The sequence below is a fragment of the Phascolarctos cinereus genome, unplaced genomic scaffold, assembly GCF_003287225.1.
Source record: "Phascolarctos cinereus isolate Bilbo 61053 unplaced genomic scaffold, phaCin_HiC Scaffold_726;HRSCAF=1367, whole genome shotgun sequence".
Taxonomy (NCBI): Eukaryota; Metazoa; Chordata; class Mammalia; order Diprotodontia; family Phascolarctidae; genus Phascolarctos; species Phascolarctos cinereus.
In genome coordinates, this window is record NW_027556098.1 from 403,702,084 (window position 1) to 403,724,631 (window position 22,548).

Below are 22,548 nucleotides of genomic sequence, written 5' to 3' on the forward strand. Positions count from 1 at the left end.
AAGAATTCTAGATTTTCTATCAGAGAGCCTGGGTTCAAATGTTAACTTTGCCATTTAAAACCTGTGGGGCTTTGGACAAATTGTTTCCTCTCTCTAAACCTCTGTACAAGGAGGAGGAGGTTGGGGTAGAAGACTTTGAAGTTCCTTCCAGCCCTAGATTGATGGTAACTTCTTCTGTTGATGCTGAGGGTCTAGAAACCCAACAGATGAAGTTCCCAAGATAGGCAGACTCTTCAGCAACCCAGAGCAGATTCAGAGGAATCAGCTCTTGTACATGAGAGTGTAGAAGACACCATGGCTTCTCTCCAAATGCAGATTGAACTGTAAGGATCCCCAACTGAGTTCCATTACTAGGAGGAGTGCAGATGGTTCTTTCTGAGTCAGTCTGTGTGGTTAAGTTCTGGGAACTGTCCAGTGAAGGAAAAGCTAAGAGCGAGGTTAGGACTGGGCTTCTAGGGAATGTAGGTACTTTGAGAGTCTAATTGCTGGAGTGGATAAGGCATTGGCCTTGGAGTCAGAAAGACCTGAGTGTGAATCCTTCCTCAGACACATTAGCTAGGCGACCCTGACTAAGTCTTTAGCTTCCCTATGGCCCAATTTCCTCATCTATAAAACAAGGGGGTTGGATTTGATGATCTCTTAGATCCCTTTCAGCTTCATATCTCTTACTACTGAAACTAGGAAGCCAATGACTGTGGAGGAGGGAAGAGGTAAATGGTGTTTGGGTTGTTTGAGAAAAAAGGTCCATACAATTCTGTCAAGAATTCACATTTCTATATAGCTTTAAGGGTTACAATGCATCTTACCCATATTATCTCATTGAATCCTTGCAACCACCCTGTGATGCTGCCATTTTACAGATGAGCAAACTGGGGTTCAGAGGGGTTTCTTTTTTTCCAAGCTCTTCTATTTTTTTCCCTTCAACCCTGATCTGTAATGTCATTGGTTTGGAGAATTCCCAAGTGAGGAAAGTCCCTTTACCAAAGTAGCCTGCCACCTGCTCTTCAATTTATAATTGTAGAGGTTAATTGACTTGCCTGAGGGTCCCACAACCAACATGGGAGAGAGGCATGATTTGAACCCAGGTCCTCTTGACTCTGAGGCCAGTTCTCCATGCATTATACATTCTAGCTCACCCCAAGCCAGGATGGTTCTAGTAATAAAGAATGCATTCAGTGCCTTGGAGAGTCTCTGGCTCCCTTCAGACATAGTGCAGGTGCCGCAAAGGTCTAGACAAGACCTTTCCATATTTTTCTAGTTGTTAATGTCCCCTCCCTCTTGAAATTACTTTGCATTTTTGTGTATATGCTTTGCATTCACCTGTTTCAGTCCATGTTTTGTTGTCCCATTTCCTCCCCTGCCCCAAGCAGGAAGCAAACTTCTTAAGAGTAAGGGCTGGGTTTTTTGGTATTATTTTTGTACCTGCAGTACTTAGCACTGTACCTGGCACACAGTAGGTACTTAACGAATGCTGGTTAAATTGGAATTGGAATGTATCAGAATCCTCCTGTCTATATCTGTCCTGAATGAGCTGCTAAGTGAAGCAGTCCTGGCAAAAATCAAAGCTCAAACATACCTCTAGGATATCTTTTTTAGCTTTTCCCAAGACACAATTATTAGGACTGTTGAGAGGCAGCATGACATAGTGGTTAGAATGCTGGACTTTGAGTCAGAAATATCTGGGTTCAAATCCTACCTCAGGCATCTACTAACCAGGTGACTCTGGACAAATCATATTAACCTCTCTGTGCCTCAGTGTCCTCATCTGTAAAATGAGAGGGTTAGACTCAGTGGTCTTCCACCTCTAAATCTATGATCTTATAACTAGAAAGAAGGGCGTCCCCTGATCATGCTTCCTGCTCAGAATGAAAAGCCATCTTTTGGGAGGTACTTTCTAGCTTATGAAAAACCAAAAGTTAGCATAGCCCTTAATTCATCATCTTGAGTTTGGCCTGTATCTGTCATAGGCACCTGGGCAAGAAGAGTTGGGATGGGAGCTTAGAAACATAACTAGGTCAGGGTGACTGGAACTTTGCATCAGGATGCTTATATTCCAGGAAGCGTATTTCCTTCCCATTGTGAGCTTCTGACCTACCAGTCAACCACACCATAGTTACCTGTCCCATGACCTTCTTCCTTCACCCAGAAGTGGGACATAATCACTAAAGTCTCATTGCTATCAGATGCTCTCCTGGGGCCTGAATCCTCCCACTCCTGCACCCCTCTTCCCTGTCTGTCATCTTCCAGGAGTTAATGGGTTGTGGATCATCAGCTGCTTTTAAGAGACACTGGCTAGAGTCTCTGGAAGATCAGCCATCCCACCCAGCATGACCACACCTGGACAGGGTCAACCTGTCTTCATTCCCTGTTAATAAAATTTTCCCCCAGGAGGAAGGAAAGGGAAGAGAATGATGGTTCAATTGGTGAAATCTGTCCCCTCCTATCAAAATTGCTAGTTATGATTCTGTCTGTATTTGTAGGAAGGTGTGGGAGGAAATACAGGCTACAGGCTGAAGCTTTCTTTCCCTAAGAAGAGATTTCCAGCAGGATCTAGGCTGCTCAGCTAGTACTTACAGCTTTCCAGGTCTAGCATACACTCCTGTTCATCCATGGGATACTTGGAGAGGTCCATGTCACAGGCCACCGTGGAGGTGATTCTGCCCCCAGAAAAAGAGAAACAAGAGGAAAGAGAGGGTTATAGAGGGAAGAGACATTCCTTCATTCGCCCTTCATCCCTCCTCAGAAGAGAGCCGGGCGGGCCATGCTCAGGGAGTAGGAAGCACCCACTAGGTAGCTTTATTACTGATCACCAGACTGTCATTGACTTGCAGAATGGTTGAGTACTTCACTTGACCTTTTGGTGACTGTGATTGTGGGGATGACAAACATCTGGATGAAAATCAAAAATGCAGCCAATAGAGTAACAGGGAGGAGGGAAAGAGGAAGTGGGCCCTTTCTGGAAGAGAACACCTGATTCACCTTTCAAACCTAAATCAGGAAGGGAGGCAAGGGCTGTTATTCAATAGGACACCCCAAGAATGGTAGGAAGGACAAAACCAGAAACAAAATAAATACCTATTGATGAGGAATGGCCAGACAAATAGCAGTACATGAATGTAAGAACATTATCTCACCACAGGAATGCTGATGCATGTGAAAGCTCCAGAGAAGCATGACAAGACTGATGTGAACTGATGTGGAACGAGGTCATGCAGGCAGCTAGGCAGCACAATGGATAGAGTACTGGCTCTGGAGTCAGGAGTACCTGAGTTCAAATCCAGCCTCAGACGCTTGACACTAGCTGTGTGACCCTGGGCAAGTCATTTAACCCTGATTGACTCACAAAAAAAAAAGAACAAGACCATGCCTCATCCCACCTCCCCAACTGCTAGTGTCCTTTGTCCCAAACTATTTTATATTTAGCTTCTTTGTATATATTTGTATTTTATTGTTCTTGTCCAGTCATTTTCAGTTGTGTCTGACTCTTCCTGACCCCATTTCAGATTTTCTTGGCAGAGACATTGAAGTGGTTTGCTATTTTCTTCTCCAGCTCATTTTGCAGATGAGGAAACTGAGATAAAGAGGGTTAAGTGACTTGCCCATAGTCACACAGCTAGTAAGTCTCTAAGGCCAGATTTGAACCCAGGAAGATGAGTCTTTCTGATTCTAGACCCAACACTCTATCCACTGTGCCACCTAGCTGCCCTATATTTGTACATATATATTTGTATACATATGCATTCATGCAACATGATACAGTGGATAGAATGCTCATCCTGGAGTTACGACCAGAGTTCAAATGTGACACTGAGACACTTGCTAGCTGTGTGACCCTAGGCAAGTCATTTAACCTCTGTTTGCCTCAGTTTTCTCATCTGTAAAATGGAGATAATAATAGCACCCTCTTCCCAAGGTTGTTGTGAGGATCAAATGAGATAGTTGTAAAAGGCTTCACATAGTGCCTGCACATAGTAGGTACTATATAAATGTTAGCTATCATCATCATCTTCATCATTATTAACTTGTCTCTGTCATTAGAATGTACTCGTTGTGAGTAGGGATTGTTTCATTCTTTATAATTTTGTCCCCATTGACTAGCATGATGCCTGGCACATAGTAGGAGCTTAATATGTATCTATTGATTGATTGAAATAAACAGAATCAAGAAAAATATGTACAGTAACTATAATAATATTAATAGAAAGAACAATAAATAATGAAATAGAGTGCTATATAATCATAATGGCTAAGTTTAGCCCTGGAGAAGAGGTTTTAAAAAATACAACTCCTTCCTTCTTTGCACAGGTCAGGGGAAATGAGTGTGAAATAATCTATATGGTGTCAGGCTCAGTTGAGGGGTTAGATAAGCTTTTTAAAAAAAACATCCAATGCAATAAATATTTATGAAGCACCTACTATGTGCTAGGCACTGAGCTAAGTGCTGGGCATACAAAAACAGTCAAAAGACAGTCCCTGTAGATAGAGTACCAGCCCTGGGGTCAGGAGGACCTGAGTTTAAATCCAGCCTCAGACATTCACTGACTGAAAGTCACTTAACCCCAATTCCTTCAAAAAAGAAAGAAAGAAAAAGACAGTCCCTTATCTCAAGCTTACAGTCTAATGATTTCCCTTTTTCTTTTTCATTCTGTGCTGCAAGGGATGACTTGATGAGTCCCCGGGGAGAAGAAAGAAAGGGGAAGAATATATTCAGAAATAAAGGTGGTAGAGAAACAAAAGATAATTTTTCTTTTAAGAATTCCTAGCTTCCAATATGGAAATGTTTTGCATGACTTCCCATGTAGAGTCTGTATCATATTGCTTGCCTGCTCCAGGGATGGAGGAGGGGTGGAAGGGAGGGAGAGAATTTGGAACTCAAATTGAAAAAAAGTGAATGTTAAAATTTTAAAATATAATTGGAAAATATTTAATAAATAAATATAAAAAAATAATTCCTAGCTTCCTTCAAAGCACAGCTCAGGGGCTACCTCCTACATGAAACCCTCCCTGATCTCCCTCCTATCAATAATGCTGTCAATAAAATTTTCACTTGTAAACGAAACAGGATTCTTAGGTCATTAATTCATACTGTAGACTTTTCAATAATTTAATATGAAACTTAGTTTTTAAATCTCTGAATAAAAATCCAGGAAAATAATAACAGGAATAGTTTACCTAAAATTACTTTGTACTTACTTCGTGCACATTTTGTCTTTATTTATCTGTGTACATATTCTACCCAACTCCAGTCCCCCATGGTAAGCTCTTCGGAGGTAGGGGCCATATTAATTTTTGTCTTTTATTCACAATGCCAACCACAGTGCTTGGCCTAGGGTAGGCACCCCATAATTACATGTTACGTTGAACTTAACTTTTAAAAATTCAAACTGCTTTTGAATGTCTACATAAATAACAGTTAACAAGCATATTTCTAGATTTTTCTAAATGGACAATATGACTAGTTTTTTGTTGCTGTTGTCGTTTTCATTTATATGTGTATTGCTGAGTAGACAAAGCTAAAGTCTCAGCTTCTCCATGGGGCTTGGTTGATCTCCCTGTGTTCAAAATATCATTGTGGGTCAGAAGTGATGAAGTCAGGCTCTGGGTTGTAGCAGAGGAATGCAGTGCTACAATCTTCCTCTGATGTTAATAAAAAAAAATTTCCCTCAGGAGGAGGGAAAGGCCCCTTTTGGAAAGAGAATGCTGATTCATTTATCAAGCATAGATTAGGAAGGAAAGAGAATGCTGCTATTCAGTATGCCATTCTAGTGGTAAAAGGTACACATCTAACTAGGCTATGGCCTTGGGGCTCTTCTCCAGGGTGCTGAAATCCAGAGGCTACAAAACCTTAATGATTTTTAAAGATTTCCCAATTCTAAATTTTGTTATATTTATATTTTAGTAGCACCCATGCCCCTTCAGCAGCGTATAAACAGCTGAGCTAAGTACTTAGCAAGGATAATTAATTAAAATAAAAGATAAGCAGATGTCATACTTCCTTTCCCCAGAAGCTGCATGCCAGGTGAACTCCCTTCACAGTCGGCTGCCTCTCCAACAAAGACCTTGGGGTATTCTAAGGCAGAGGCTCAAACACATGCCCACAGGCTACAATGAGGCCAACAATCTTCTGGGGTGTGACCAGAACCAGATTAAAATGTAATTGGGAAATATTTAACAAAATAAATAAAAATATGATAGAACATACAAATGGTAACATTTCTAATATGCTGCCAATATGCCATCTACATGAGGTCTTTATGTATAATTTAGTGACTTCATTTCTATTTGAATTTGACCCAGCTACCCTATGCCATCAGTTGAATATCCAACCCCAAGGGGGATAATCTACTTGACAATGGAGGGAGTCCTATGGCAGATCTGACTTGACTGGTAATTAGAGGGTGAGTACCTCAATGACCCTCTACCCCGTCTATAATCAGCCAGACTCCAAGGCTCTCCCAATCCCCTATTTTGACCATCAAGCAGTGCTGTCATGTGCATAAATTCCTCCTTCTTCCTTTCCCTACTCTTGCTTTAACCTCTTGCTGAGAGATTGATAATCAAATCAATAATACTATTATGTCAGTGAAGGGCATGACCATTTACTGCATGATCGCTCCCCTTAGAATCTCGGTGATTCAGAATCTGAGGCTGTCTGGGCCAACACTCTCTTCCCTGGCCACTGTTCCCTATGCTCTCATAACTATCCTAGTTAGTTCCACCCCTTCTGTGTACCTGTCCTTCTCGAGCCCACTCTTCCATTGTGCTCTCTGGAATTCCTGTTCTATAATAAACAAACCACATTTTATATTATACTGTGATCACCTTTAAAAATTATTGGTATTTTTAAAAAATTGTGCACATGTAAACACCTTGAAGGAAGAGACTGTTTTGTTTTTGTTTCATATCACCAACACCTGGAATATAGCAGGTACTTAATAAATACTTGTTGAACTTAATTGAACTGGATTGAATTTGTCTTCATTCCTTCTTGTGTTATTTTGGCATTGTGGATTACCAAATTGTTTAGAGGGCAGTTTCCTCCTGCCTGTCCAGGATGCTAGAATTCTGGAGTACAGTTATTGTATGAGCCATTGTGTGGGGATGTGGACCTTACCTGATACTGTATAGAATCACCCCATTGGGCTGCAGCCGAATAAGCTTGTTTTCCACTGTTACATCATGGAACCAGGCTGATTTGGCATTGACAATGAAGGTGTCTGGGAGCCAAAGCTTGTCCACAAAGCGGCTGTCTAAGCCCAGGGTTTCATTGGTGTGGTTGTAAGACAATCGGCTATCTCGCCAGCTCTGATGCAAGAACACGGTCATGGTGTACTCCTTGAGTGAGGAAAGGGAGAGAGAAACCAGAGGCAGCAGATCACCCCAGAGCCTCACTTACTTGTGGCCAGAATCCCAGAATTTCCGAGTTGGAAGAGACCCCAGAGCCCACCAAGTAGAGCCCACACCTGGACAAGGATACCTTCTCCAACATCCCTGGCAATTAGTCATCCAGCCTTTGCTTGAAGACTTCCAGTGGTGGAGAACCCACTGTTTCCCAAGGCAGCTCATTCCACTATCATATGCCTCTAACTCAAGAAAATTTTCCTGATATGAAGCCCAAATTTGTTTCTTTCTACCTTCCACCCATTGCTACTGGTTCTACCCCCTGAGACCAATCAGAACCTAGTTAATCCCCCTTTCATATGATAGCCCTTCAAATACTTAAAGATAGCTCTCACATCTCCCTTAAGGCTTTCCTTCACCAGGTCAAAGATCCCCAGGTCCTCTGATCTATCCTCACATGGAGTGATCTCTGAGCCCTTCACCATTCTGTTACCCTCTCCAAACATTCTACAGCCCATCAGTACCCTTCTTCAAGATGGTGCCCAGAAATAAGCACAATGCTTCAAGCATGGTCGGACAAGGGCAAAATTCAGTGAGCCCTTCATCAATTCACTAGTCCTCAATGCTACTCCTTTTGATGCAATTTAAGACATATTAACTTTCTCAGATGACCCACGCTGGACTTGGAGTCCATTCAGTTGCCCAGATATATTCCAGGTAAATTGCTGGTTAGTTATGCCTCCCTCACCTTGCCACTTGAATGTCTGCTGCATGAGGAAGGTATATAAGGGGGCAGAGGGATAGCCTGTCTAAGGGTGGCCAATGAGAGGGAGCAGCAACGGGGTAGAGTTACCATGTTAGCTTCCGATATGTGGTCAATGCTGGCAACCTCAAGGGCGAGAGCCACATTCACAGGAGGACCTGAAAGAAGGGAAAAAGCAGTGGAGAAGTTCTTTGTGCTGGGCAGTCCCCATCCCCCCACTGCATCCGAGACATGAAAGCCAGCCCATCTGTTCCCATCACCAGGGAGTTTAGATACCCAAGCACAGGTTTCCAAAGAATCCTGCACCAGAGGCAGGAGCCAGCATTGGTCCCAGGCCAACAGAGAGTCCTTGGACTCAATAGAAATAATGTAATTACTTGTATTTCAATATTCAAGGATCTGGGATTTTGTTATGAGGAGGAGTCCCTCCCACTTCTAATGGATACAGATTCCAAAACCTCCCTGCCTTTGTAGCCCATTTTCGTGAGTTATTGTGACCCAAAACAATAACAACTTGTCACCTTTGACCAACCTGATGATAAGCCTTTCTGCTCTTAACTAGACTGTTCTTTGCATTAAAGACAAACAGTCCATTACTGGGCCTGTACTTGAAGTCCCTCCAGCTTGGAAGGCCCTGCCAGAGCTTGCATGGATCATGGCAGAGTGGGAGAGGCGATGCAGCAGTTCCTAATGTCAGTGCATTAAGAAGGATGCTGGCCTGGGAGTCGGATGACCTGGGTTTGAATCCTGACTCTGGATAACTTTGGGAAAGACCCTTGGCCTCGCTGTCCCACTGCTTCCTGAGATGGGCCCATTCCTCAGGGACTGAGATCATCTCTGGGTTTGGGCTAGTCCCCAGGTAGAGACCAGCCTGTAAGAGAATATCCCTGTATTTCAGAGCATTTCCTCATTTGTGAAAGGAGAGGCCAGGACTCAGTGACTTCTCAGCTCTCTCTCAACTCTAGATCTAGAATCCTATGATCTGTTGATTCCTCCAGGTACTAGTTCATTCTTCCTCCTCTCCTGCCAAAATTCACCCTGCATCCACTTTGTATACACCTGTGTATGTATTTATTGCTTGTCCCAGCTAGAGTTTAATCTTCTCTAAAGTAGGGACTGTTCTGCTTTTGTCCTTGTATGCCCAATGTCTTATATGTAGTAGGTGTTTAATAAATGCTCTTTGGATAGATTAATTGCTTGATTAGCTAATAACAACAACAGTAATAATAGCTAGCATTTCTATAGCATCTTAAGGTTTACAATGCACTTTTACAAATATCTCATTTGATCCACACCACAAGCCTGAAAGGTAGGTGCCATTATCATTCCCATTTTACAAATGAGGAAACTGAATGAACAGAGGTTAAATGACTTGCCCAGGGTCTTACAGCTGGTAAGTGTCTGAGGCTGGATCTGAACTCAGGTCTTCCTAACTCTAGGTCCAGCTCTATCCACTGCATCACCCAGAGCACCCTGATGAGGCATATCATATGTAGGAATCCTCCAGTAATTTCCCAAGTAACTTTTTTGTTGTTGTTGTTTAGCCCTTTGGCTTCATCTAGGTAGGTATCTTCCCAGTATGGAAACTCTCTACACCAGTATCCATTGGCATGTAACTTAGTATCTTAAGATTGTTGTCCAGGGGCATTGAGCAGTGATATGACTTGCCTGGGGGCAGACAGCCAGACTATGTCAGAGGTAGGACTGAAATTTGGGTCTTCCTGACTTCTATGCTATACTTTAATCCATTACACACTCTGTTTTTCAAGTAAGATAATAATAGCCATGATTATGATAAGAATCCTATAATGTTAGAAGTGCGAGGGACTTAGAAATCCTTTAGTCATTTTAGAGAGGAGAAAAATGACGCCACAGAGGGACTCGGACTTGCCTAGGGTCACATGGTGATTTAGCAGTAGAACCATCTTAACAGAGTAGAATCTTGTTTCTTTTCATCACATTGCACTGATTTTTTTTTCTTACAATGCCAATCTGTAGTTCTTGGCTCTGGGTGACACAGCCAAGGCAAACTTAGGCTGATAAAGGGGAAACAGTAAGAAATCTGGGGGACTGCCTACCCCAGCAGCCTATGCTGCTGTCCATTTCCCAGAGTTCTGAAGTATAGGGATAACCTCTTGGGGGGGCGGTCTTTAATTGGGCAATACTCCAGACCCAGAACTGACCTCAGTCCTTGAAGAATGGGCTAGCCCACTGCCCATCTCAGGAAGCAGTGGGACACAAATTGTCCCACAGGGATCAATGTGAATTTACTTGGACTCAGGACAGAGAATTCTTCCTTCCCTTTTCCCATCCCATCCCCAAATATCCCTGCATTACCTCCAATACCAGGCCTGAAATTCCGGGCATAGCCTTCCATTAGATCATCCAGATTGGGGAGCCAGGATATTTCCACATTAGAACCTATGTAATCGCCAATATCATTCATTGCTCTGGGCAGAGAGAAAAAGAAGTTAAAGTATGCTTCACTGGCAGAAATCACTGCAAAAATACTATTGGGGTATTAGTAGCAGAGCAGAGTCTGCTTTCTTAGCAATGGGTGCAAATACTCTCACATCCTAGACAGACTTATATTTCTAAAACAATAACAAAACTTCTATCAAAGTATTCACTTATTCAAGAACCTGTAGAGGCTCCCAATTGTCTACCTTCCCGATTATTCATTCTTGAAACATTCAAAGAATCACAAAAGCTCAGAGCTGAATTTCAGCAGTCAATCCAACCATAACCACCGTCACACCCCCGCACCAAAAAATTCACTCTATCGAGTTCTTGACAAGAGGTCATCCAGCCTCCGGGGTGGGGTGGGGGTGGGGGTAAGTCCATTCTACTTTGGCAAAGTTCTAATTCAGGAAATCTTTCCTGAATACAAGCCTAAATTTGTCTCTCTGAAGCTTCCATTCACTGTTACTGGTTCTTCCCCCTGGGGCTGAGCTGAACAAATCTAATCCCTTTTCCATGTGACAACCCTTCAAAACCTTGCTGGGCAGCAATTCCATCACATGCCCCCCTGAGTCTTTTCTTCCCCAAGCTAAACATACCCAGTTGTCTCCCCCACCCCCAGCCAGGAAAGCACTGGAAAATTGGCAAATAAGCCAGAGGGACTGAGACAGCATCTTTACAGCTGCCTGCCCCCAAATAGTCCCCAAATAGAGCACAGTCTCCTCAGCTGTAAGGTAGAAGGCAAAAAAAAAAAAAAAATCCAGTTCTTTTCATAGATTCAAGGACTCAGTGGAGCAAAGCAAGAAAGGTCTTCCAAAATCAGACCCAATCACCTCCATCAACCAAGGACAGCTCAGGGACTATCTAGTGCAATCCTCTCATTTTTTTTTTTTAGCTAACATTTATATAGCACTTACTACGTGCCAGGCACTGTGTTAATCCCCTTATAATTATTATCTTGTCTGATCCTCACAAGACCCCTGGAGTATTACTATTATTATCTTTATTTTACAGTTAGGGAAACTGAGGCTCAGGGTTTCTCATTTTGTGTGTGTCTGCAGCAAGATTCAATCCTTTCTGACTCCAAGTCTAGTGCCTTGTCAACTATACTATGATGCCCACTCGAAAAGCTGAGGTTCAGAAAGAACCCAGGTCTCTTGAAGTCAGGAAGTACCCAGATCCTATGATGATGAACTAGAATAAGGGCTTAGAGATCCACCTCTCCTCACCCAGGGAGTCCAGGGAGAAGAATTGGCAGACAGCTGTGGGTCTACATGCTCAGCTAGTCTAAAAGAGGCTGCAGGAGGAGGTAATACATGGGCACTCTATGCCGAGAGCTCCTGCCCCCCCCAAACTGTAGACTAGACTCCTTTACCCCTGCCTCTTCCTGAGCACTGAGCTCCCCCCACAGCCCTCTACTCCATGGGTCTTCTGCCTGGCACTGTGATATGGCTCCAGTATTTGGTCCTCTGCTCTGAGACTAGCTGTGGGTAGAGCATTGGTGGAGAGCTCCCTAGACGCCCATTCATTGCATGGCAGATAATTCCTTTCTGCTACTCCTCCATCCCTGGCCTGACATGGCTTCACAGGAAGTACCTCATATAGGTGAAAAACAACCATAGAAATGACTCATGCCATGCCTGTGACCTTGAAATTATATACTGGAAACCAGGCTCTGCTTCCCAGTCTTCTTCTTACAGGCCTATTCCAGCACTTACCTGTGTGGTACCATAAGGTCATTGACTCATAATTGCAGGGCTGGAAGGGACCAACCACTTTATTTGACAGAGAGGGAAACTGAGGACCAGACAGGTACCTTGACTTGCCCAAGGTCACATAAACAGTAAGCGCCAGAGGAGAGATTTGAGCCCAGATCATAAACAGGAGTATAAATGTAGAATCCTGTCATTTCTACCTCTGGAAGGAAGCTAAAGGTCACAGTGGAGAAAGTTCTGGGGCTGGAGTCAAGAAAACATGAGTTCAAATCCAGCCTCAGACACTTACTATCTATGTGACCCTGGCCAAGTCACTTAGCCTCATTTCCTCAGTTTCCTTTTCTGTAAAATGAGCTAGAGAAGGAAATGGCAAACCACTCCAAGATCTTTGCCAAGAAAACCACAAATGGGGTCATGGAGAGTCAGATACGACTGAAAACGACTGGACAAAAGAAAGAGAGCAAAGCTGACTACTCAGCCTTACCACTGCTGTGTGTCCACACTGTGGTAGGGTCACCATGGGTCTAAAGGTTTGTCCTTAGCTTTGCAGAATCAGAAATTTCATTTAATTAATATACCCAGGGTATATTTCCTCAGATGAGGAAACCAAGACCTATACAGATTAAATTACACAGCTAGTAAGTGGCAGAGATAGGATTCAAACCCAGATCCTATGTCACTAAGTTCCATAGTCTTTCTTCTTGTCATGCTGCCCCCCATCACTGACCACACTCACAAGAGACATAAACCAGATTGAGAAGCCAATCCGTTTATTTACAATCAGAGACATGCCTAGGAGCCCAAGGTCACAGGCACAGTCAGTCAGGGGTAACTGAGCAAGGATTAGAATCAGGTCCTTAGCTCTCTGTCAGATATTCTTTCACTCTGTGGACAGTATAGGAAGTAACCTGTTTATGGTGAGCTGGAATTAGAATTTAGAGATTTTCTCATCTTCCTGGTGGTGGAATGCAGGGTGAGGGTAGTATAAAGTACCAAAGGATTTGGATTCAAATTCCACCTTTGATGCTCACTACTTGTGTGGCCAGGCCAAAGTAACCTAGTCTTTTTAGACCTCAGTTTCCTCATCTGTAAAATGAGGGAAATTAGTGGGGTTGGAAGGGAGAGGAGATAGGAAAATTTGCATGGTGATTTCCTCCAATCCATCCTGCTCACCCCCGCCAGATTGCTCTTCCTAAACAAACATTTATTCAAATATACCACTCCCTCACTCAAGAAGCTTCAATAGCTCCCACTGCCTCCAAATTACCAGTTCCTTAGATTAGTAGTCTAGGACCTCCATGATCTGGCCTCAATATATTTTTCCAATTGAACCCACAATTATTTATGAAGTTGAACAAGGAGGCAGGGGAAGGTTTCCTCACTGAAATGAGAGGTCCTTTCTCTGTGTTCTTACTAACTATATTCAATAGTTGGTACCTACCAAGCCCACTCTTACTCCTTTGCAGTGGCCCAGGACCCTTTTCCCCAGGTGTCCTCAGAGTTACTCAGTCAAGGCCAGGAGCTTTGAAGGCACAGAAATGAAATGATTTAAAATAATTCCTAAAACGGTAGACTTTCTAGCATTTGCTAACCCACAAGGCCATAAATACTGCCAGAGGGAAATACTTGTGTTCCACCCACGGATGTCACTTTTTTTGTAAGATAGTAGCAGGTCCCTGAACCCTCCACTCCAGCTGTGCACAGCTGCAGAGGGGGTGCAGATCAAGCAGGCAAGACAGTGTGCAAAAAGCCTGTATCCTAATTAGAGGAGATGAAGAGAAAGCCAGAGAGACAAGTGGATTGGCCCAGAGGCAGGGGGTGAGCACATAGTCACATCTCTCATGCCCCCTTTCCCTTGGCTAAGTGGGTTCACACTCACTTTCTCCCTAGGTCATTTTTCCCATGTACACACAGAGCCTGCTCAAGTGAAGACTGATGGGATGAGATGCCAAATCCCATGAGCACTGAGCAGAAAATAAATACTGGGAATGATCCAACCCTGAAGATCAAAGAATTTGGGGGGAACGTTTCCCTTTAAAAAAAAATCCGCCATACTGTACTTTGACCAACTCTGGACACCGGTGGGTGGCTTGGGGCTTAGTTTCAACTTATGGGTAAAAATTCTCTTTTATCTTTGAACAGTCTTTTCAGTGACGGGTTTTATCAATCTCCACAGGGACTAAATTGCAATAAAAGTGGCTATTTCTATAGCTCTTTAAGGTCTACAAAGTACTCATTTGATCTTCACAACCACCCTGTGAGGGAGGTGCTATTATTATCACCCCCATTTTATAGACAGGGAAACTGAGACTCAGAAAAGCTAAGCAATTTGTTAAGGGTCACAAAGGCAGTAAGTAGCTGAGGCAAGATTTGAACTCAACTCTTCCGGACTCCATTCTATCCACAGCATGAAGCTGCCTCAAGCAGCACGTATATATCATGTCACACACATCAAGGTATCTGCTTTAGTTCAGGTCTTCCGGAAATAAAGGGGTGGGGGTGGGGTAAAGAGATCTCCCTGAGGGCTCAGAAGGATTGATAGTGAAAAGTGGATTCTATAAGGAAGATAATTTCAAAGATTTTTTTTTCTTTTGATCTGGATGACAGACTAGATGAGGATTCACCCAGGTGGGATTGATCAGTCCCAGGGAACCCCTTAGAAATGCAGAGTAGATCACTGAGAATCAGTATGTGAGTTTAAGGTGAGTGTGAGAAAGATAATACATCTGACATGTATATAGCACTTTACATGCATTCTCTCAACTGACCCTCACAACAACCCTTTGAGGGTATTATTATTATCCCCATTTTATAGATAAGTAAACTGAGGCTAAGGGAAATTAAGTGACCTGCCCAGGGTCACACAGCTGGTAAGTGTCTAAGGCAGTACTTGAACCCAGGTCTTCCTGGGTACATCCAGTATTCTCTCCATTACACTATGTTGGTGTTATTGTTCAGTGGTTTCAGTTGTGTCCAACTCCTCATGACCCCTTTTTGGGTCTTCTTGACAAAGATACTGAAGTTATTTGCCATTCCCGTCTTCAGCTCATTTTACAGATGAGGCAACTGAGGCAAACAGGGTTAAGTGACTTCCCCAGGGTCACACAGCTAGTAGGTGTCTGAGATTGGATTTGAACTTAAGTCTTCCTGACTCCAGGATTGGTGTCCTCTCCACTGAGCCACCTAGCTGCCACCCATTACACTATGCTGCCTCTCTAAAAGAAATTAGAAAATGGATTTAAACTATTGTGTTAGCTGCCAGGCTGGAAGCAGTGGTGAGGAAAGGGGGCAAGGGGAGAAACAAGGAGAGAATCCAGGTTTAAAGTCTCAGGAAAAGGGAGAAGGGGGTGTCCATGAGGATGAAATATTGCTGTATGCCAACCCGCAATCCTGGATTACACCCACCATCTTCCTTCTCTCCTCCTGCTCGCATGCTGGTAAATGTCATTGTACAACCACACCAACCAAGTGCCTTGCAAATGCATTTTATAGAATCTCAACTGGGCTCTCTTCTACCCCACAGGATCAATCCTTTTCAGTCTCCTTTGCAGCATTAGCATTAGCATCTGGGTCCTTTTCGATTTGCCTGGGTATACCCCGAAGCTATGTTCTAAGCCCTGTCCTTTCTCTGTCTCTGGCTCTGTCTCTCTTCCTCTCGTTGATCTCATCAGCTCCCCTAGATTCAATTATTACCTCTGTGTTGATGCCTCCCAAATCTCTCATCTCTTACCTGAGCACCAGTTCTACATCTCCAGCTCCCTACTTGACATTGGAGCTTGGCTTTCCCTTAGGCACCTCAAACTCAGCTTGTCCCAAATAAAACTCATCATTTCTGTCCTAACTTCCCTATTCCTGTCCAGGGCACTACCATTTTCCCAGTCACTCGAATTCCCAATACAGGAATCAGCTTGGGCTCTTCACTCTCACTCACCCACGCATCCCATTAGTTCCCAAGTCTTATCAATTCCAGCTCCTCGAGCTCTTCCTATCTTCCACTCCCCAGCATCCTATCCCTACCACACCCACCCAAATTCAGTCCCTCACTGCCTCTCACCTGGACTATTGCTAATACCTTGCTACCAGCTACCAAAATAATATCCCTAAATCCCATCTCTACTGTTCAAGAAGCTTCAAGGGCTCCCCAGGGCTCCCAGATAAAACCCAATTAAAACCCTTCAGTCAGGTTCTGACCTAGCTTTTCCAAGCTGAATACATACAGGTTGTCCCAAAAGTCTTAGTGCGACTTGGAGCTATTAGCTTAAATAAGAACTGAGGTAATCACTTGGTTTGTTTTACACTATTAGCTCTAAATTGCACTAAGATTTTTGGGACAACCTGTATCAATATCCTCAGAGTCTTCACATTCCAGACAAACCATCCTTTTTGTTATTCCCTCCTACCAGCTCTCTTCATGCCTCACCATGTCTTTGCTTAGGCTCTACCCTGAGCCCAGAATGTTCATCTTATTCCCCTCTGCCTCTTAGAATTCCTGGTTTCCTTCAGGGTTTAGCTTATGCTCCATCTCCTTCAAGAGGTCCTTCCTGATATCTGCCCATTGTCAGTTCTGCTCCATGCCCCCCCCATCCCCAATCGTTTTGTATCTAATTTTCATTTTTATTTATTTTTGTTTTGTTTTGTTTTGTTTTTTAGGCAATTGGGGTTAAGTGACTTGCCTAGGGTCACAGCTAGTAAGTGTCAAGTGTTTGGTCTGAGGCCAGATTTGAACTCAGGTCCTCCTGATTTCAGGGCCACTGCTCTATCCACTGCACCATCTAGCTGCCCCTGTGTCTAATTTTTAAAATCTATGTTGCATTAACTTATCTTCGCATGTTTTATATCCCCCAGGACAATCTAAGTTCCTTGAGATCGGAAATTGTATTTTTTGTTCCAAGTTTCTAGCATATAGTGGGAGCTTAATAAATGCTTATTGACCAGTTATAAAGTTATAACATTGGTGGGGTGTTTAAAATTTTCTTTTTGTCTTATTTCACTTTCAACAACCTCAACCTTTTCATTCAATAAACATTTATTTTTACCCTGAAATATCTCTAGTAACTGATATGAGGCAAAGGAAGGTTGCTTCCCCCCTCCTAGGTGACAATAAAAAGGGAGGGAGGAGCTGGGGGAAGTCTAAATTGATCAGATTCTCAATCACTAAGTAGGGAAGGTGAGGAACAGCTAATCGCTGGCATTTATACAGTCCTTTAAGGTTCATAAAGCCCTCTACACGTGGAGCTTTCCCACATTTTATCCTTATGATAACTATATGAAGGAGGGGCCATTATCATTCCCATTTTATGGATGAGAAAACAATGACTAAGTATGTGAATCAGGATTTGAATTCAGTTCGTTCTATTTCCAGAGTCCAACATTCGCTGTGGTACCTAGCTGCCTCGCCACTGCCCTGGGAAAGGTCAGATCTGGAAGCTCAGAAGGTTGTGCTGGGTGTTGTTTTTTGTTTGGTTGGTTTTTGTTTTTTATTTTTTCACTGTAGCTTGGGTCGATATCCTTTATGGACATTACAGAACACAAGGCAGTGCCAACTGTTCCTCACCTCCTCTCACTTGAGGCTATTACAATAGCCAGTCTCCTCTCTATCCAATATATGTTCCACACAGCTGCCAAGTCATCAGGCGTGACCAGCTCACTCCACTGCTCAGAAACCTTCAGTGGTATTTTATCCCTAGTGACAAAATAGAAGCAGCCTAGGGGGCATGGTGAGTCAAGTGTTGGACTTGGAGTTAGGAAGATCTGAGTTCAAATCTTGTCTCAGATACTTACTAGAGGTCTGACCTTGGGCAACACTTCACTTGTCTGAGCCTCAGTTGATGGCATCTGGGGTCCCTTCTGGGCAAATCCTTTAACCTTGTAGAACTATCACGAGGTTCAAATGAGATAGTAGATATAAAGACTGTATGGACAGAGAGAGAGAGAGCTGGCCACCAAGACGACCTGGGTTCATGTCCTGCTTCTGACACATACTGGCTGTGTGACCTTGGGCAAGTCACTTGCTTCAGTCCTCTAAACAACTCTCTAAAACTCTGAGTTAGAAAGCATATCAAACTGAATCAGAAATCACAGGTCCACAGTGCGCTCTCTCTCGCTCTCTCTCTCTCTCTCTCTCTCTCTCTCTCTCTCTCTCTCTCTCTGTGTCTTTCTCTCTCTCTCTCGCTCTCTCTCTCTCTATATATATGTATATATATATATACACATATATATATTTCTGCATCTAATCATCCTATCTATCCATCCATCCAATTTATTTATCCATCCTATCCATCTACCTATCTACCTACCTATCTATCCATCCATCCAATCTGTCTGTCCATCCTACCTATCTATCCATATCTATCTATACATACATACATATATACATCCTATCTATCCACTCAATCTATCTATTCATCCTATTTACCCATCCATCTATCCAGTTTATCCATCTATCCATCAATCTCATCTATCCATTCATTCTATCCATCCATCCAATGTCTGTCCATCCTACCTATCCATTCATATCTATCCATCCATCCATCCATCCATCCATCTAGCTACCTACCTAAAATCAGCTATTATTATCATTAGCCTGCCACAACCTGGCTCCCACCTACTCTCTCAGTCTTATTTCATACTGCTCTCTTCACAAATTCCATCTAATCCAACCAACATTTCTTGCATCTCTACAACATGCCAGGTGCTGTGTTAGGTGCTTAGGATACAAAGACAAACATGTAGCAGCCCCTGCCCTGAGGACCCAAACTGGACTCCTAGTTATTTTTCGCTCCTGTTTCTTCACACCAGCCCTCACCCCTGCCTAGAATGTACTCTTTCTTCATTCTCCCAGTAGAAAGTTAGCACTTTGAGAGAAAGTCAAGTCACCTAGAATTTATCAACTACCTACTAGGTGTCAGGCACCATGCTAAGAAATGGAGAAGAAAAGAAAGGCAAAAATAGTCCCTACTCTCAAAGAGCTCACAATCTAGGAGATAATATGTGATATTTATTGAGAGAATCATTTGGAGATAATCAACAGAGGGAAGACACTAACATGGATGGGGTGGGGTGTCAGAAAAAGGCTTCTTGCCAGAAGATGGGACTTGAACTGAGCCTTGAAGGAAGTCCCAAAATTCAGGAGGCAGAGATAAAGAAGAGCATCTCAACAATGGGGGACAGCCAGAAAAAAACTGGCCAGAGTCAGGAGGTGGACTTTTTTGTGCACGTAATAGTAAGCGAGTCAGCATCACAATTTCACATTTATTTTTGTACTCTCAGGGCCTGGCACATGATAGTGCCTTAAAAGTTTGTTTAAGTGGGTTTTTGGAGTTTCCAGGGGTTTCCTGGCTTGTGAATAAATACACTGGGTTTTTTCTCTATTCCCTAAATTATAATGGGACACAGCTCTCTTGCCCAGTTACTTCAATTCACTGAAAGAAACCTTTACCAAGGTCCTACTATGTGCAAAGAACAGGGCCAGCTGCAGATAGCAGGTGGAGCTGAATGATTTGAGTAAGAAAGCAATGTCTTTTGGCTCAAATCAGGGACCTTGGTTCAAATATGGCCTCTGTCATTTACTAGCTTCAAGACATTGAGTGAGTCACTTTGCTCCCTGGCCTCAGTATTCACTGTGCAGTGAAGGATCTGAACTAATTGGCCTCCAAGGTCCCTTCCATCTCTCAGTCTGTGAGGACAATCTGTGACCTGGATTTGGAGTCAGAAGATCTGAGGTCAAATCCTACCACTAACATTTATTGCTTTGGTGACAAAATGTCTCTGAAGTCCACACCTATTCCACACCTAAGCTGAAAGAAACACTGACAAGAATATTAGAATTTTTTTTAATTACAAAGTCAGCAGCCCTAGAGTTCTAGTTACCAAGATGAAGAAGAACAAGAGTTCTTTGGACAATAAGAAATTAGGCTAATGAGGAACAAGCAGCATGCAAAGCTTCTCTGGGGAGATGGAAGCCAAGGAGAGCTGAGCAGCAAGCATTCTGTGCAAGGGGCTGAAGAGACTGATGAGCATGGAGAGTCTGTGAAAGATGCATTCTGTAAAATAAGGCTGGGAAGGGAGATGGGAGCCAGACTATGGAGGCCTTGAGATGTCAGGCTGGGGAATTGGTGTTTGGTATTGTAGGCAATGGAGAGTCATTGATGTTTTTTGAGCAGGAAATGAGATATTCAAACATATGGCTTAGGAAGATGATCTGGGGACATATTTCCATATATTTGTGTATATACTTGTGGTCTCTCCCAAAAGAATTGAAGCTTTTTGAGGGGAGAGAGTATTTCTATTTTGTCTTTACATCCCCAGTTCCCAGACAATTTGTTATTGAGTTATTTCAGTCATGTCTGACTCATCATGACCCCATCTGGGGTTTTATTGGCAGAGATACCAGAGTGGTTTGCCATTTCCTTCTCCAGATCATTTTACAGTGAGGAAACTGAGGCAAACAGGGTTAAGTGACTTGCCCAGGGTCACCCAGCAAAAAAGCAAGTAAATTAGAGGCCAGATTTGAACTCAGTAACATGAGTTTTCCTGACTTCAGGCCTGACACTGTAGCCACTATGTCACCTGGCTGACTCCTAGCCTATAGTATGTTTAGTAAAACTTTGTTGATTGACTTCATTGGTTAGCAGCTGTGTGGTCCATAGATTAGAGAAAAGAGAAATAGGCTAACAGGAAGACCTGTTCTGAGGATATTGCCACTGTCCAAACACACAAACCATAGAAACGGGAATGCAGCCATATAAACATAAACATACTCCATTTCTTTACTACATCTTTCTTCAGGAACAAGGGAGCTTAGATCATTGAAAATTAATCAGCAACTGTTGTCTTCATCCATAGGCTCATCACCATTGATTAGCAATAAAATTTCTTGTTGTCATCATTTTCCAATGGGACACATGTGACAGGCTGTGTGGTACAGATATATGGATATAGAGGATACTGTTAGTGGATTTGGGGTCTGTGAAATCTGGGTTCAATTCCTATCTGTGACACTTAATGGCTCTGTGACCATTAGTAAGTAATTCAAACTCTCTGAGCTTCAGCTTCTTGTCTGTAAAATGGGAGATAATAATACCTATAATACCTGTTTCATGGGGATTACTGTGAAGCTCAAATTAGATTTTTTAAATATATTATATGTTACATATAAATTACATATCATAAGTAAATAACACTATGTGTGTAAAGTGCTATATGAATGTCAGATATTATCATTTCTCCTCTCTCTATCTTTGCATAAGTTGTTCTCCATGCTTGGAGTGCTTTCAGTTCTTTCCTCCACCTCTTGGAATCCCAAGCTTCCTTCAAGGTTCAGTTCAAATGATAACTCCTACTCAAGATCTTCCCTGATCCTCTCTCTCCTCCTCCAGCAAATGTTTTCCTTTGAAATTACTTGGTATAGATTTTGTATATATTTCATATTTATTTATGTAACCCTGTGTCAGAATCTGACCCAGCATCCACATAACTACAGAGATGGATCTGCTTTCCCAGGAACTCACTGGCCAATGAAGTCATGAATTGTGTTAGTACCCACGATAGTTCCCACAGAATTCTCCATGGAAGGGGGAAGCCATGAGCTAACAGTGGAAGGAGAGATTACTTCCATCTTGAGGCTACATGAACTTTTGCAGAGCTAAGCACTTAGCACCTGATTTCTGCTTCTCTGCTCATCTCTTGAAAAACTCTAGATGAAGAGGCTAATGATGCAGTGGAGATGGGCTGGTTGGCTGAGATGACCCTTGTTGTCATTAGAAAGCATTTGCTCCTTCCAAAAGCCAGGGAGAAGGGGGCTGACCATGGCATCCCCTCTCCTCAGGAGTCTGGATTTCTCTTATATGTGATCAAAAGGAATTAACATAGGAAAGCTACCATTTCTGCAGTAACTGGTAACTGGTCAACACATACGCACAGTGGTTCCCCTTTTCTCCATGTCAATTTTGCCATTGTTCATTTTGGTGTTATATAAAATATATTAGTGATTGAGGTCCCTGCTTTGTGTCTGATACTAGTCTTGCCAGCAGAGATCGGGGAACTGTATAATCTGGAAAGGGAGGAAGACCCAACAGGACCTAGTGTGAGGCAGGAGAGAGGCCAACTAATGATTTTTTACCCTGGAAGTTACCGATGCAGGAACATCCCACTGCCATAAAATTCCTTATTCAGCCCAAGGTGACAAACAGGTGAAATAAAAAGAGAGAAATTTATAATCTGAGTCCATCCATTTCCCCTGTTTTCATTGTTGAGTTCAATGAAGACCAG

The 22,548-nt window shown here is 42.9% G+C and overlaps 1 protein-coding gene across 3 annotated transcripts in view; it reads right to left on the reverse strand.

Annotated features, from left to right (window-relative positions):
• Nucleotides 1–22,548, reverse strand: part of GABRD (gamma-aminobutyric acid type A receptor subunit delta) — a 39,335-nt gene that overhangs the window by 11,107 nt on the left and 5,680 nt on the right. For all 3 annotated transcript variants that reach the window (XM_020975917.2, XM_020975913.2, XM_078145759.1), the window contains 4 exons: nucleotides 10,442–10,554; nucleotides 8,195–8,262; nucleotides 7,115–7,335; nucleotides 2,575–2,657 (listed from right to left, as the gene is read on the reverse strand). In XM_020975917.2, the coding sequence (XP_020831576.1) occupies nucleotides 2,575–2,657; nucleotides 7,115–7,335; nucleotides 8,195–8,262; nucleotides 10,442–10,554 (485 nt within the window). The remainder of the gene's footprint in view (nucleotides 1–2,574; nucleotides 2,658–7,114; nucleotides 7,336–8,194; nucleotides 8,263–10,441; nucleotides 10,555–22,548) is intronic.